Source organism: Phocoena sinus, chromosome 20 (genome assembly GCF_008692025.1).
Source record: "Phocoena sinus isolate mPhoSin1 chromosome 20, mPhoSin1.pri, whole genome shotgun sequence".
In the NCBI taxonomy this organism is placed as follows: domain Eukaryota; kingdom Metazoa; phylum Chordata; class Mammalia; order Artiodactyla; family Phocoenidae; genus Phocoena; species Phocoena sinus.
Window position 1 is genome coordinate 32,107,829 of NC_045782.1, and position 15,872 is coordinate 32,123,700.

At 40.6% G+C, this 15,872-nt stretch overlaps 1 protein-coding gene across 6 annotated transcripts in view; it reads left to right on the forward strand.

Annotated features, from left to right (window-relative positions):
- Positions 1 to 15,872, forward strand: part of AATF (apoptosis antagonizing transcription factor) — a 119,105-nt gene that overhangs the window by 29,106 nt on the left and 74,127 nt on the right. For all 6 annotated transcript variants that reach the window (XM_032617797.1, XM_032617801.1, XM_032617798.1 and 3 more), the window contains exons 5-8: positions 8,612 to 8,726; positions 10,285 to 10,489; positions 11,024 to 11,188; positions 13,258 to 13,341. In XM_032617797.1, coding sequence (XP_032473688.1) covers positions 8,612 to 8,726; positions 10,285 to 10,489; positions 11,024 to 11,188; positions 13,258 to 13,341 — 569 coding nt within the window. The remainder of the gene's footprint in view (positions 1 to 8,611; positions 8,727 to 10,284; positions 10,490 to 11,023; positions 11,189 to 13,257; positions 13,342 to 15,872) is intronic.

Consider the following 15,872-nt stretch of genomic DNA (forward strand, 5'->3'; position numbering starts at 1 on the left):
TAAATCCTATATTAGACAGTTTAAGCAATTACTGTGGTAAATAAACTTGGATTTTAAGTACCTCGTGCTCTGAGCATTTACCCTTTCTGTTTAAAGGGGAAAAATAAATTTCCCTTTTCAGGTAAGTACTCTGGAACAATGGAGGTTGTCTAGGAACTGTGAAACGGAAGGTAGCTAGTGGATTTCGGGAAGTACATTGATCAGTTAGATTGCTGTGTCCTGTAGGGCTTTTTAAGGATTTATTGACACACTTCATCAAGGTATTTGAGAGAGTATTCAGGGAAACCTAAGAAATTCTGCACTTCTTTTCCCTTCCTTACACATTCATACCTGGTCAGAAATTACAGCTCGAGTGGGATGTCCCTCCACAGAACTCAGATGCACACTATCTGTCATGTTACTTAGTGCGGCAGTAATGTAAAATGGGAGGGAGTTTTCCTTTTGGTTTCTTTCTGAGAGGGGGCTCACCCAACATATTTTATCCTATGTCTCTCCACCTCTCCCTTATTTCAACTTCCACTTACTCCCCAGTTCCCTGCATCATTCTCTTAAGAGAAAAAATAACTTTTGTCCACTGAGTCCTCTTTCTTACTTGATTTAATATGTCTTAGGCTGAATGTTTCTCACAAAAATACTTTGCATTCAGAATTAGCCCATCAAATCATTTCCTCCTAGACCCCTGCACAGACTGCATGCCTTCTACCATGGGGCTCCCTGAGGTCGGAAAACCCAAGTCTGCTTTTGGATTAGTTGTCATGATTTTAGAATATAAGTCCCCACACTCTGCTTTGGAAAAGTTATCCTGGTGGTGATTTTGTACCATTAAAAAAAAAGATCCTACTTTTGGTTCACACAACCAACCAACACAGTGGGACAGAACTTCTTCTACTGTTGCAGTCGAAATATGGTCCTCCTAAGAGTACATCTGTTCCTCTAATAAATCGGGGGGTTATATACGTGCCCACACCTGTGTATGTGTATACCTACATGGATATATAAAAATTCTAGTTGCACCCACACTGGAAATGATAGCGACTCATCCACACAGTGGGTGTTAAGGAATTTGTAACCTGCAGTGCTCTTTCTTACTGGTAACGCCATCCTGCTTGGGGAATATAGAACAAGCCCAAACAGTAATACTGACAGAATTCGGAATTATGATACAGTGCAGCCTTCACGTAGTTCTTTGTTAAAGAAGTTAGGGCCTAAATGTTAAGGCTTATTGTTATTCCGAGTTGATAATCTCTGCCTTGCTTTAATAATTTTTCCTCATGCCTGGGTAGCCCGCGAGTTGCACAATAATCACTCACACAGCTTTGTAATCAATGCCCAAAGTAATAGGATTCCTCTGGCCACCGGCAATTAATAAATTTGTGTCTTTTTTAAAACACTAGCAAGTCGGGCCTGAAATACGACTGACTGGCTCTCCTCATTTGCATATTTATTGCAGTGGAAAAATTCTTACCAGATGATTGATGCTGAGCCTGCCTCTTGAATTCCAAGCAGCACATTATTATGAAATGAAAAACGCCGGCCATACAGTTGATTAAAGTTGAAGACAGTGGAATCGGTGTTTTTTAAGATTGTGGGAGAATTAAAGGCATATTTTAATGGATGTTGACAAGAAGTGAACTAACAAAAGCAAAGCAAAGGATTTGCTTGAAAAGATTTAATCAAACGTCTTTCTTGGGGGATTAATTGCCGGGGATGACTGCTGCAAGTGGCAGGCTTGTATGGATTTGAATGAAAAGTATTGTTCTCAGGCCAGTATATCGTGTGTCCTTTTGACCTATAGTTTAGCTGCAGTCCTAGAGTTACTTCAGAAGGAGGAAGGAAAAAAAAAAAAAATGCTCTTGCGATCTGTATATTCTACCTCAATGTATATATCTGGGGTAATAGGAATGTGGGAGTTTATATTACTTGCACATAAATAATTGTATGTTTGCATATTTACTTAAAAAATAATGGTGTGGATATTTAAAAACTGATAAGGTGAGCTTTATTTTACTTTATACATTTGCTCTTCCCATTGCCCTCCATCCCCTTGCCAGAAGTTTTACTTATTGGCTTATAATCTAATTAATGAACTGTGTGCCCATGTCCAAACTTATTCTCTGCCTACAGTTTTGTTTACATCGAACAGCCTAGATGAATCAGGGAAAAAAATAAAGCTGTTAAGTGAAAATGGTTTTTAGATTGGTGACATTTTATATATAGAATGCTTGCATATGGGTAGCATGTAAATGGATACTTAATATAGGAATGTATGAATACTAGTTCAGTCCTATTGCTGTAGATCAGAACAGGCAGAGCTAGAGATTTTCACCATGTGAAAGATGCTGATTTTGTGATAGTAATGTACTTTCTCTTTGTACAGCATTAAAAAAATTGGCAGAATACCTTAATATATAAAAGCATTTGCTATTTTTCACCTTAATTCTGTAAGATAAGCAGGCAAAGGATTATCTACATTTTATAGATGAGACCATTGGGACTTGAAGAGATTAAATTGGTCCACTCAGTGGAAAATGACTAGTTGGTGATAGTGTCAGTTAGGATACAGGGCTCCTGACCCTTAGTAAAGTACTCTTTCTTTTTATTCTCTACTTGGGAAATTATTCCTAAAGCCAGTGCCCAGGTGCTTGGGTTGAATCTTGGTAATAAGGTGAGGCATCGGTCCTTCTTAATCTCCTCTTAAGGGAAAAGCCTCTGGAAATGGACCATGTAAGACAAAATAAGCATATATGTCCTTGACGGTCGCCATTTGTTTTGTGGCCAGGTGCCCTAACTTCTTCAACAAAGAACTACGTGAAGGCTCTACTGTATCATAATTCCGAATTCTGTCAGTATTACTGTTTGGGCTTGTTCGTTTGAACAAGAAGAAAGTATCTGCAGCTTTTGTTAACTTTTAACTCTGACGCTAATTGGGAGAAAAGCTAGAGGTGAACTAGAAACTGTTGATCCCATTCCCTTTCACATTCATAGGGTTGAACAAATAGAATTCAGCCCTATATGAATGCTAAAGAGAGTTGCTTGTTTTGGTTTGGTTTTTGGCTGCGAAGAATTCACTATTGGATTTGAGCCTCTGGGAGAGAGTCTTTCCTCATCCTCGTCGGCTGTGTCTTCCAGGAGGCCTACCGCGACCAGCAGAGGATTGCTCATCGTCTCTTCAGGTTTTACATAAAATTTTACTAGAAGGAGATGTGGCCCTAATATCACAGAGAAACGAGAATTGGGCTCTGGCTTCTAAATCTCTTCGCAGGAGGTTGTCCATGTGTTGGCCACTGGTGACTTGACTTTGATAAACATTTTTTTTTTTTTTTTTGGTGGTTAGCAGCACAGAATTGCAGATTTCACCTCTGGTAGGTCTCTTGACACTTTGATGCATGGTGGTGCTATCCCTGAATGGAGCTTAAATACTTTAGGGCTACTTTCTGACTGGGTGAAGGGGTGTATAAAATGAGAACATATGAGAGAGTATTAACGGAAAGGCACACTTTGATTTACTGATATTGGCTCTCTGCTTTCTTGTTGGATTGATATGCTGTCTAATATATCTGTGATGGATTTTTTAAAACTGACTTGAACAACAAAAAAAAAGGGCTTGTGTAGCTACTTGAAAGTGGCCCTTAAAAGTAGTAGTCTTTTTGTTGGACGTTTTTAGAATTCTTGGTTATGTTACATTAGAGAGTCAAATTATGACTTGCTTGTTGGGGGCAAGCAGCCATAAACATTATGAACTGCTTTGCAGCTTCTTCCCTGCATGGTTCTTGATCTCATATTTTAGATCATGGACACATGGTACCTAGAGGAAGAAAGGGACAGGCACTTGATTTTCCTGTTCTTATAATTTTTTATTGTGGTAAAAAGACACATAACGTGAAATTTACCATCCTGTTTTAAGTGTACAGTTCAGTAGTACTAAATATATTCACATCGTTGTGCAGCCAGTCTCCAGAACCTTTTGATTTTGCAGAACTAAAACCCTATACCCATTAAACAACAACTCTCCATTTCCCTCTTGCCCCAGCCCCTGGCAAGCACCGTTTCTGTTGCTATGAATTGGGCTACTCTAGGTACCTCATATAAGTGGGATGATATAGGATTTGTCCTTCTGTGACTGGCTTATTTCACTTAGCATAATGTCCTCAAGGTTCATCCATGTGGTAACATGTGTCAGAATTCCTCTCCTTTTTTTTGCGGTACGCGGGCCTCTCACTGCTGTGGCCTCTCCCGTTGCGGAGCCTGTGCTCCGGCCGCGCAGGCTCAGCAGCCATGGCTCACGGACCCAGCCGCTCCGCGGCATCTGGGATTATCCCGGACTGGGGCACGAACCTGTGTCCCCTGCATTGGCAGGCGGACTCTCAACCACTGCGCCACCAGGGAAGCCCACCTCTCCATTTTTTTTCCTCCTCTCCATTTTAAGGCTGAATAATATTCCATTGTCCTTTTGGACTAGGCTCCAGGTTGAAGGAATGTAGACGATTTTTTTCTGTAGGGAGATAGACTGGGATGGTAGAATTATTACTACTTTGGTCTTAGGGTTTTTTTAAAGGTGTTTTTAAAAATTGTGGTAAAATAGATATGACATAAAATTTACCATTTTTAACCATTTTAAAGTGTACAGTTCAGTAGCCAGTACATTTGCATTGTTATGCAACCATTACCACTGTCCATTTCAAAACCTTTTTCATCATCCCAAATTGAAACTCTGTGTCCATTAAACAATAAGTCCCCATTCCCACCTCTCCCCAGCCCTTGGTAACCACCCTTCTATTTTCTGTTTGACCATTTTTTTAGATATCTCATATAAGTGTAATCACAATATCTGTCCTTTTGCAACTGACTTATTTCACATAGCCTAATATTTTCAAGGTTTAGGCTTGGGAATTTTGAAGACTACTTTGCAAATGCAAAATTGATTTGTAGTTTCACTTTGGAGAACATGGGCTCTCTTAAGATGTAGCTGTTTCTAGAAAAGGAGGTAAAAACAATGGTTCATATTTGCACAGAATTTGGATGAGAGGAGATTTCGGCGTTTTCATGGGCTTCCTTCCAAGTATTAGTGTCTCTTCTATTTTCTTAAGGTTCTGGCTGTAACATAACTCTCAGAACCTTAGCTATATGGAATCTCTGTTTATAATATTCAACTCTTTTCATAGATGATCATTGGTGGTAACCTAATATTTGTAGTTATTTGTATTCTCTGCTTTCCTCATTACTTTAAAAATTTACATGTTTATATACATAATTTTGCATTATCCTAGTTACACACTTAGCACATTTAAAGTAATTCTTCTCTTTAAAATTATTATATCTTTATTCTTTTTATTCTTCTTGCCTACTTCTCATCTTGTTTGTGCCTAATCCATTTCCCCAAAACTGTCCGAAGAATAATTGTGTTACTTTTTTCTTCTTCATGAGAGTAACTTTATTTTTATATTTGGTGGAAAGGTTTTTTTGTTTGTTTGTTTTGTTAAGATTCAGAGTAACAGGTTGAGAACCTGGGTTTAGAACACAAGGCATTTTGGATTTTTTTCAGGTAATATTTAGGTATTGCAGGTTCCCCCAAGTGATGTGGATATGTACTGATTATAAAAGTATTAGAATGTGGAATTTAGAAAAGATGTGGTCAAGGATCTTCTGTTTCATTTAAATAAGCAAGTTGTATTTATATAGTCCTTTCTTTTTTTTTTTTTTTTTTTTTTGCGGTACACGGGCCTCTCACTGTTGTGGCCTCTCCCGTTGCAGTCCCGTTGCGGAGCACAGCCTCCAGACGCGCAGGCTCAGTGGCCATGGCTCACGGGCCCAGCTGCTCCGCGGCATGTGGGATCTTCCCGGACCCGGAGCACGAACCCGTGTCCCCTGCATTGGCAGGCGGACTCTCAACCACTGCGCCACCAGGGAAGCCCCAGTCCTTTTTTTTTGGCTACAAGAACAATATTTTATTATTTTTATTAATTAATTTATTTTTTTTGGCTGCATTTGGTCTTTTTTTTTTTTTTTGGCTGTGTTGGGTCTTCGTTGCTGCGTGCGGGCTTCTCATTGTGGTGGCTTCTCTTGTTACGGAGCACAGGCTCTAGGCGCGTAGGCTTCAGTAGTTGTGGCACACGGGCTCAGTATTTGTGGCTTGCAGGCTCAGTAGTTATGGTGCATGGGCTTAGTTGCTCCACGGCATGTGGGATCTTCCTGGACCAGGGATTGAACCCGTGTCCCCTGCATTGGCAGGTGGATTCTTTTTTTTTTGCGGTACGCGGGCCTCTCACTGTTGTGGCCTCTCCCGCTGCAGAGCGCAGGCTCAGGACGCGCAGGCTCAGCGGCTCACGGGCCCAGCCGCTCCACGGCATGCGGGATCCTCCCAGACCGGGACATGAACCCACGTCCCCTGCCTCGGCAGGCGGACTCCCAACCACTGTGCCACCAGGGAAGCCCGGCAGGTGGATTCTTAACCGCTGTGCTACCAGGGAAGTCCCTGCAATGGGTCTTAGTTGTGGCATGCAGGATCTTTCATTGTGGCTCACGGGCTTCTCTAGTTGCAGCGCTCAGGCTCCTCTCTAGTTGTGGCGCGTGGCCTCCAGGGCATGCAGGCTTGGTAGTTGCAGCGTGCAGGCTTACTTGCCCCGAGGCCTGTGGGATCTTAGTTCCCTGACCAGGGATCGAACCCAAGTCCACTGCATTGGAAGGCGGATTCTTAACCACTGGACCACCAGGGAAGTCCCTGTATAGTCTTATACGGAGATTACTGGAGGAATGCAAAGTAGCTATTGGGTTATTGAGTTCCTTCTGACCAATCCACGGAGGCTTTCTCAGGTAAGCTCTTAGCCATATGTTGAAATGGAATGCTGCAGTGTGATCTGTTTGGAGAACTTGTCTGAGTCATGTGTTGGTGTCCCATTGATGAAATAGGTTGAGATGTAAAATAGTGAGGAAGCTACTCATGCTGCGCAAGGTAGAAGCAGAAGAGAGAGAATCAAATTCATAAAAATCACCTAAACTGAAGTTCGTGTGGGCTGAAGTTAGTCTAGAATATAAAACAGAAATGAATGTAGGGATTGCTAAATGAGAGTAAGGATGCTTGTGAGAAGATTACAGTTACTTAAAGGAAAGTGGGAAGGAGTGATCGAAGCATAGCCAGAGACAGATGGACAACTGTTAGTGATAGGAAGTATGGAAACCACAGGATTTAGCAACTGACTGAATATATTGAATAAGGGCTCCAAAATGTCAGTGATCTCCTGTGAAAACATTAGACAGAGGTGAGAGAATCAGACAAAGAAGTATTAGGTTGGAAGAAAAAAGTTTTGTTTCTGACATGGTGTTTGAGGGAGTGATGGAGCATCCATGTGAAGATTTTCTTGGCAGTTGCTGGAAATGGGAAAGTTTGATTATAGAGCGAGATGTCTGAGTGCTGTCAAAACTTAACTAGTAGTTGTTATCCATGTCTATTTAGCCCCTTTAGTAGGATTTTGCTGATAAAGAAGGTAAGAGTTTGGTTCTCAGAGGGCCAGATTTTATTCTGAAAGTTCTTGGTCATAGACTTGAAACTTAATCCTGACCAGCTTTATTACATGTGCATCCTTTTGGTCGTGAGGAGAATCAGGTGAGAACATATTCTTGGTGTGCAAAATTTTAATACACAGTTCAGTACGATGGAACCTCCATATCCTTGGGTTCCGCATCCACGGATTCAACCAATTTTGGATCAAAAATACTTGGAAAGAAAAAATGTCAGAACGTTCCGAAAAGCAAAACTTGAATTTGCAGCACTCTCGCAACTATTTACATAGTATTACATAGTATTTACATAGTATTCACAACGATTTTTGTAGCATTTACATTGTACTAGTTGTACGTAATCTAGAGATGATTTAAAGTATGTGGGAGGATGCGTGTAGGTTACATGCAAATACCAGGCCCTTTCATATAGGGAACTTGAGCATCCATGGGTTTCATTATCCTGGGGGAGAGCTCCTAGAACCAATCCCCTGAGGATACCGAGGGATGACTGTACTGCAAACAGTAAGTCATTAACTTGGGTTTCTATTCGTGAACTGGAACCTTCCTTAAGGGTATGTGTTGGGAGATTGAATGAATGAGGTGGTAGCTCACACCAGAGGCAAAGGAGATCTCCTGGGGGAGGGTGGTGGTGATGGTGGTGGTGGTAGGGGCCCCAGGACTAAGCTGTGCTCTTCAGAAGAGAAGGAATTGCTTAAGGAGTTGATCAGTAAAGGGATAATCCAAGAGGTCAATGGGTAACCTGTAGAAAAATATCTGAGAAAGAAACACCAAAGGAAAAAAATTATTGGTTATGATGACAGGCAGGGAAGGAGTGTGTCAAACTTATTAAATTTAAGAACTCACAGTTTACTGCAGACGCTCTTCTAAGTACCTTACACATTGTTACCTTGCTTGTTCCTCACAACGACCTTATGAGGTAGGCACTGTTATTATCTCCTTTCAGGAATTCTGTATTTCAGAGAGTTTTCAGTCCCGGCGTACCCTGTGCCCACCCCCTCAGCCATTACTGCTCAGGAGTCCAGCGTCATAGGCATCACCTACTTTGGAGAACTGTAGATAATTAACTGTTCCTTCCCTCTGCTTTATTTCCCAGGTCACAAGGCACTTAAAGCATTGTTGAGGTCATTGGTAGATCTTCAGGAAGAGTTGCTTTTCCAGTATCCAGACACTAGATACCTAGTAGATGGGACAAAGCCCAAAGCAGAAAGGTAAGGAGGGAATGGAACTATGGAATTGCTTATTTTCTTTTCGTCTGAATGGTTTCCCATTATTTATGAAAAAGAAAGTCACGTCCTTTCCAGGCAGATACCGGACTTAATGTTAGTAAAATAGAAAGAGCCTCTTACGTTTAATTGGTGGCCAGGATGACACATAAATTGGGAATTAGGTTTTGGATTTTTATGCATAGTTGTGCCTAAGCTTCTTTGTAAGCTTCTGCAAAAATCTTGCCTTCTTTTTCGATCTAGTGAGACTATAGGTGAAAGCGCATTTTTAACATGAACGCTTAATTAATGTTTATGAAGCACTTTGTTGCCCATACACGGAATTGCCAGTCACAACTGTTGACTTTTCAGTGAAGGAAGAAGCAGTTATTGCGAAGGGTAGAAAAATTTCAGGAAATAGTAGAAGAAAACATTTTTTCCCTTCCTGAAATTATCACAGTTGATGAAGGTTCTCTTCTACCTCCCCCCTTTGTTTGAGCCTTCTTCATAGGGTACCTGCCTGTTGTTTTCCGTTGGGCTTCCCCTCTGCTCCATAACTTTCTATTGAATTAGTTGGAATGACAAAGGAAAGGAGCTCACATTTAGTAAGCACTTCCTGTGCGCTGGGGTCGGTAGTCCAGGCAGTGTAGCTGGCTCTGTAGCTGTAGGCTCTAGTGCTCTCTCACACAGTTGAGGGTATTACAGCCTAGCTCGGGTTCTGTGGCCTACCCCTTTGAGATTTCTTCACATTCTGCTTGTCTTCGTTTGGTTCAACCAATATTACTCAGCTTTCCTGAGTAGTTGGTTACAGGGAGACATATTTCCCTTATTGATTTGGGGATTGAGGTCATAAAAGTATGATTATATGTTTAATTTTTAAAGACCCTCCTGTAGCAGTATAGGCCTGGTTCATGTGCATTTCTAATAATGTTTTTAACAACCTCATTTATTTTTATAGTTGGCTTACTTTTTAAAAAATATTTTGAAACCATCTATTTTTATATTTATTTTAAAAGATACATGAATTTTTGTTTGACCTCACGAATGTTTTCTTCCAACAACAACAAAAAAGCCGTCCTCACGTCTCCCGTGCTATTTAAGATGCAGACAGCATAGGGAAAGCCCAAATACTCTTGACTGCATGTGGGCCTAGGTTTTTTTTGTTTTTGTTTTTTAAAAATTAATTAATTAATTAATTTTATTTTTGGCTGCATTGGGCCTTCGTTGCGTGTGGGCTTTCTCTAGTTGCAGTTGCATGGGCTTCTCATTGCGGTGGCTTCTTGTTGCGTAGCATGGGCTCTAGGTGCGTGGGCTTCAGTAGTTGTGGCACAAGGGCTCAGTAGTTGTGGCTCGTGGGCTCCAGAGTGCAGGCTCAGTAGTTGTGGCGCACTGGCTTAGTTGCTCTGTGGGATGTGGGATCTTCCCAGTCCAGGGCTTGAACCCGTGTCCCCTGCATTGGCAGGCGGATTCTTAACCACTGCACCACCAGGGAAGTCGCACGCCTAAGTTTTTATTTAGGTAACGTTTATTTACATTGGACTCAGTGTTCTTACTGGTTTTCCAGTGAGGAGGAGATTTCCAGTGAAGATGAAGAGCTCATAGAAGAGAAGCAGCAGCAGCAGAGGAGGGCCCCAGCAAAGAGGAAGCTGGAGACTGAGGACTACCCCAGCTTCATAGCGAAGCGCTTCGCCGACTTCACTGTCTACAGGAACCGTACGCTCCAGAAGTGGCATGATAAGACCAAGCTGGCTTCTGGAAAACTGGGGAAGGCAAGTGTGTGCACTCATGTGTGTAAGGCAGGTCATAGCAACCTGAAGCAGCTGTGAGAAATTGGAAGTACAGCTCCCTTATATGGATGATGCCTCAGTGTCATAGTAATCAGTCACTTCCGTAGAAAAAATTTACTGAACCCTAACGCTAACCCTAACCCTAATCCATTGGGGTTTATGCCATTCAATCATGGGATTTCAACTTTATTAGAAAAAGTTTTTTATTCTAGAAGTTGTGATCTTGTAAGTGTTGGAAATACAAATACTTTAAAGAAATGGACTTTAAAACAATTATTAAAGGAGCAGAGGTTAATCTGTGGGTATAGGAAACTAATATGACCTGCTTAGGGACTAATTTTTTTTTTTTTTTCTGAGAACAGTTAGAGCCATTCACAAACTCAGTCTTTAACAGAAAGCTCCTCCTGGAAGGAGGATTGTCTGTTTCTCTGCTGACACAGAAAAATAGGGAAACCAACATAGCTGCCTCAAGCAGAGACTTTCCATGTTATCTGACACTGGTTAATGTTGTTGCAGGGTTTTGGTGCCTTTGAACGTTCAATCTTGACTCAGATTGATCATATTCTGATGGACAAAGAAAGATTACTTCGAAGGACACAGACCAAGCGCTCTATCTACCGAGTTCTTGGCAAACCTGAGCCTGCAGCCCAGCCTGTCCCAGAGAGTTTGCCAGGACAGCCGGTAAGAACTGTGATGCATGGTGATTATGGGAGCAGTTTCTAGGAGGCTAATTAATTGAAAAATCTTATCATCTCCTTGTAGGTATTCCTCTGGGTATAAGAAGTCAGTGAAAGAAAGGGAAAAAAGCACTACTTTCCTAGATTGTTGAGAAACTGAGAATATGTGGGAGGGGGAAGTTTTTAAAAAATGAAGCTGTTATTATGTGTAGCCTTCTCTTAATTTTGAGTTTGATCTGAGTCTGGTCATGGAAGCATTTGTAATCCAATTTTTTTTTTTAATAAATTTTTTTTTTTTTTAATTTATTTTTGGCTGTGTTGGGTCTTTGTTGCTTGCTGTGCACGGGCTTTCTCTAGTTGCGGTGATCAGGGGCTACTCTTCGTTGCAGTGCGCAAGCTTCTCATTGCAGTGGCTTCTCTTGTTGCAGAGCACAGGCTCTAGGAATGTGGGCTTCAGTAGTTGTGGCTCATGGGCTCTAGAGTGCAGGCTCATTAGTTGTGGCTCACGGGCTTAGTTGCTCCGCGGCATGTGGGATCTTCCCGGACCAGGGCTCGAACTTGTGTCCCCTGCATTGGCAGGCAGATTCTTAACCACTGTGCCACCAGGGGAGCCCTGTAATCCAATTTTTTAAATTCAGTTTTAAAGTTTTTTCTTTAGAAATGCCAGTATCGAAGCAAGCGTGTACTTTAGGCTTTCCTTTGGATGTTTAGATGCTCCAGAAGAGGATCCAGAATTGAAATAGGCAGATTCTTGTGTCTAAAGGAAACTCTTTTATTTATAGTAGGAATATATACTTAATATATTTTTTAAGTTCAGAAGAATTTAAAATGAAAAGTAAAATTCCCCCTAGTCTAAAAACTCCACTCCTCAGGTTTAACCAATGTTCATAGTTGTAACACACTTTCAGGTATTTTCTATTTGTATATATAAATACACACACACACACACACACACGCACGCACGCATATAACACGTACGCACTTATAAAAATATGGTTGTCTTTTTTTAACTAAATGGGTTGGATATATATATATATACGTGTGTGTGTATAAATATATAAAATGTTATAAACTATATGTAAAATCTTACTTTCTTAATTATTCTAGATACTTTTCCATGTTATTACATGGAGATCTACCTCATTTTTCCTAATGGCTAGAGTATTCCATTGTATGGATGTGTACTATAATTTATTTGAACAGTGGATATTTATGTTGTCTCTAGTTTTAGAAACAGTGCTATAGGAAACATTCCTGAGCATTTTTATTTTTGTATTTGTGTGAACATATGGATAGACTTCTATAAGTGGAAATGTTAAATCAAAGAGAGTATGCATTTTAAATCCTGATAGATGTTGTAAAATTGCCTCAAAAAGGCTGCATTAATTTCCAATCCCACCAGCTGTGTTTTCCTACTGAAGATTGCCAGTTTTAGAGGTGAAAAATGGTGTCTTCTCATTTTCATTTGCATGTATTTAATTAGAATTAGATTAAACATATTTTTATATAACTGTTGACTGCTTGTGTTTTTTTTCTGTCAAGTGCCTATTAATGTTTTGCCCATTTTTCAATTGCATTGTTTTTGTTCTTCAATTTTTTTAAATTAATTAATTAATTTATTTTTGGTTGCATTGGGTCTTCATTGCTGTGCGCAGGCTTTCTCTAGTTGTGGCAAGCGGGGACTACTCTTCGTTGTGGTGCATGGGCTTCTCATTGCAGTGGCTTCTCTTGTTGTGGAGCACGGGCTCTAGGCACGTGGGCTTCAGTAGTTGTGGCATAAAGGCTCAGTAGTTGTGGTTCACGGAGTCTAGAGCACAGGCTCAGTAGTTGTGGTGCATGGGCTTAGTTGCTTTGTGGCATGTGGGATCTTCCCAGACCAGGGCTTGAACCCATGTCCCCTGCATTGGCAGGTGGATTCTTAACCACTGCACCACTAGGGAAATCCTTGTTCTTTAATTTGAAGAGCTCTTTATATCTTAAGGAAAATAGTGCTTTGACTGTTATACACATTATTTATAGTAGCTGAATTACTTTGGTAACCTCATTGGGATTCACTCCTTCTCATTGATATAGGAGATCCTTCCTCAAGCCCCTGCCAGTGCCCACCTGAAGGACGTGGATGAAGAAATCTTTGATGATGATGACTTTTACCACCAGGTATGATTTTTACACTCTTTTGTTATAAATCAGGCTTTAGCATTTTAAAACAGCTGATAGAATTCTCAGACCAAAAGATAGCTTACTTTGGAAGGATAGAGTCAGATAGGGAGTTAGAACTCTAGTGTTCAGAATTGACTTACTGTGTAGTTCTGGATTTATTGCTTTACTTTTATATTTTTCCTTTTGAAATGAATATAGCTACAGCTACGTTGTTAGTTGATGCAGAGTGTGAATTATTTGTAAAACAGTTTCAACTTCTTTGCATCAGGTGGTTTATTCTCTCTCAGCAGCTTTTGATGATGTTAGTGGAGGATTTTGTTTGTTTGTTTGGTTTCTTATCCTATTACTATTAGATAAGGATATGGAGCTGAAGGGCTGGGATCCCAGAATTCTTGAATTGCACTTCTGGTTCTATTAACCTATTAAGTCTATTCTCTTAAAACTTCTGTGTATGTGTGCATGTTCACATCAGTTAAGTATTTATATTTATTGAGATTGTCTGCTAGTGTTGATTATAATAATAGTGTAGTGCTTTGAAGACAGAAAGAATTGCTAGAGATTGAAATCTAGTCCCGTTCTCAATATCTCTTCACAAACATTTCCCCAGTTCTTTCCCTGACGCTGTGATCTGCTGTCGTGCTGCTCTTTTTGATGATGGTGGTGACCGTTAAGGTAGACTAAACACCTGGGCTGTTCTAAAGAACTAAAATAATTTCCTGTAATCCTGGGTCTCTTGTTAAGTCATACTTCTTAATGAAATGTGCTTTAGGATGTACCCTCTAGCTCTGGAGAGTTGAGGATGCTGCTCAGCAGTGATAAACCAGTTTTGATTGAGCCATTATTTTATCAAGGTCAATTTTTTTTCCTCTGCTGAATTTTTAGTGTTAACTTTTGCCGAAGAATTTACAGGTGCTTGTTGGAGGTTTAGCTATGACGACAGTACTGTGTAGTATATGGAATACGAAGGAAGGAACTTAGGAAAATTACCCTGTGAAGCAAGTAGGACAAGTGATTCTATATTGGGGATGCCTCTGGTTTTGCCCTAAAAAAAAAAAAAGAGAGACTTTTTATTAATCTTGCTATTCACTCTGTGATGTTCAATAAAATTATTGCTGTAAGTCTCAAAAGTAATGATGAGAGGGTATAGGAAAGAGGATTGATGTGGCCCCAGGTGTTCCTAGTCAGAGGTCCTGATTCTTTTTTCCTTTTCTTCTCTTATTATATCCATTTGTCAGAAGAGTAGGGGATTCTGTTTTGTTCTAGAGTGTCTAAGGAAGTACCTGATATGGGATATTAATGCTGTATAATTGTGTGAGATCATGGGAGACAATCAAAAATATTCCAGTCTTCATTAATTGAAGTGTATGTTGTTCAGTGGAAAGTGCATCATAAATTAAATAGGCTTAATAAAATAAACTGAAATTACTGGCGGGGGGAAGTTGCTTCTATTGGCAATCCTTAGTCTGAAAGATATATATATATATATATAGGTGTGTGTATATATATATATTTTTTTTTGGCCTGGAGGTCTGCTGAAAAAGAAATAGTATTACTTGATTGGCCCTTCATCCCAATTAATAATTTTAACTTTGATAAATTCTGATTTCAGTTATGACTAGTCACATCTTAGCTTTTACCCTTGCTGGTTAATTGGGGTGCTGGGGTTAATCTAAATTAAAACTTAAACTAATAGAGGTCAGCAAGGCAGCTGAAACACCTGAGTGAAACAAATGGGGCTGCCAGGTGCAACTTTATCTTGGCTGTTTCCCAAGAGGGAAGTGGCAGCAAATTGGAGTTGTTTCAGCCTTCTGTAAAGGTGAATGATGGGTGACACTTGTTAATGTACAGCATCTCCGGAAGCATTCCAGATTGCTTTGCTGCCGTACCAACTGCTGCCATCCATGCACAGTCAGTAGGAACTGGACCAGTTGCCAACATCTGGCAGCACAGCAAGGAATGGGTGCAAGTCTCGAAACCCTGCAGATTCTAAATATGGTGCTTAGAAGTGCGCAGGCTTTAATCACTTACCACTCTTTGGCAGCAGGCTACGACAGCTTATCCTAGCCTCGTACATCACATCCCGACATCTGCTGAGCCGCAAGGCAGCTGCACATTCATTTTCTTTTCTTGCCTTTTCTCTTTGCCTCCTATTCCTCTTCTTCCCACTACCATCCCCCCTGCCCCGACCCTGCCTTCCTCCCTTCAGTTTTTCTCCCCCTCCCCAATATGCTTCTTGGGAGAGATGATCTGTAAAGATTACTGCTTCATTGTGTGCAAGTAATTGTGGTGATGCCAGGCCCTTGACAGACACAACGTAGCACCTGTTCTGCTGACCTGGTTAATTTCTTCTGTTGAGTGGGATTTGCCAGAGATTGGAGCTGAAGCCAGTTCAATGATAAGGCTGAAGAAAATGGCTGTATGTTTTCTGTCACCTCCCAATTAAATTGGCTTCATAAAATGCTTTCCTTTATTTGTCAGGGTAGTAAGCCTGAGCTAAGTGTTGCATTCAGAAGTGGTACAATGTATTA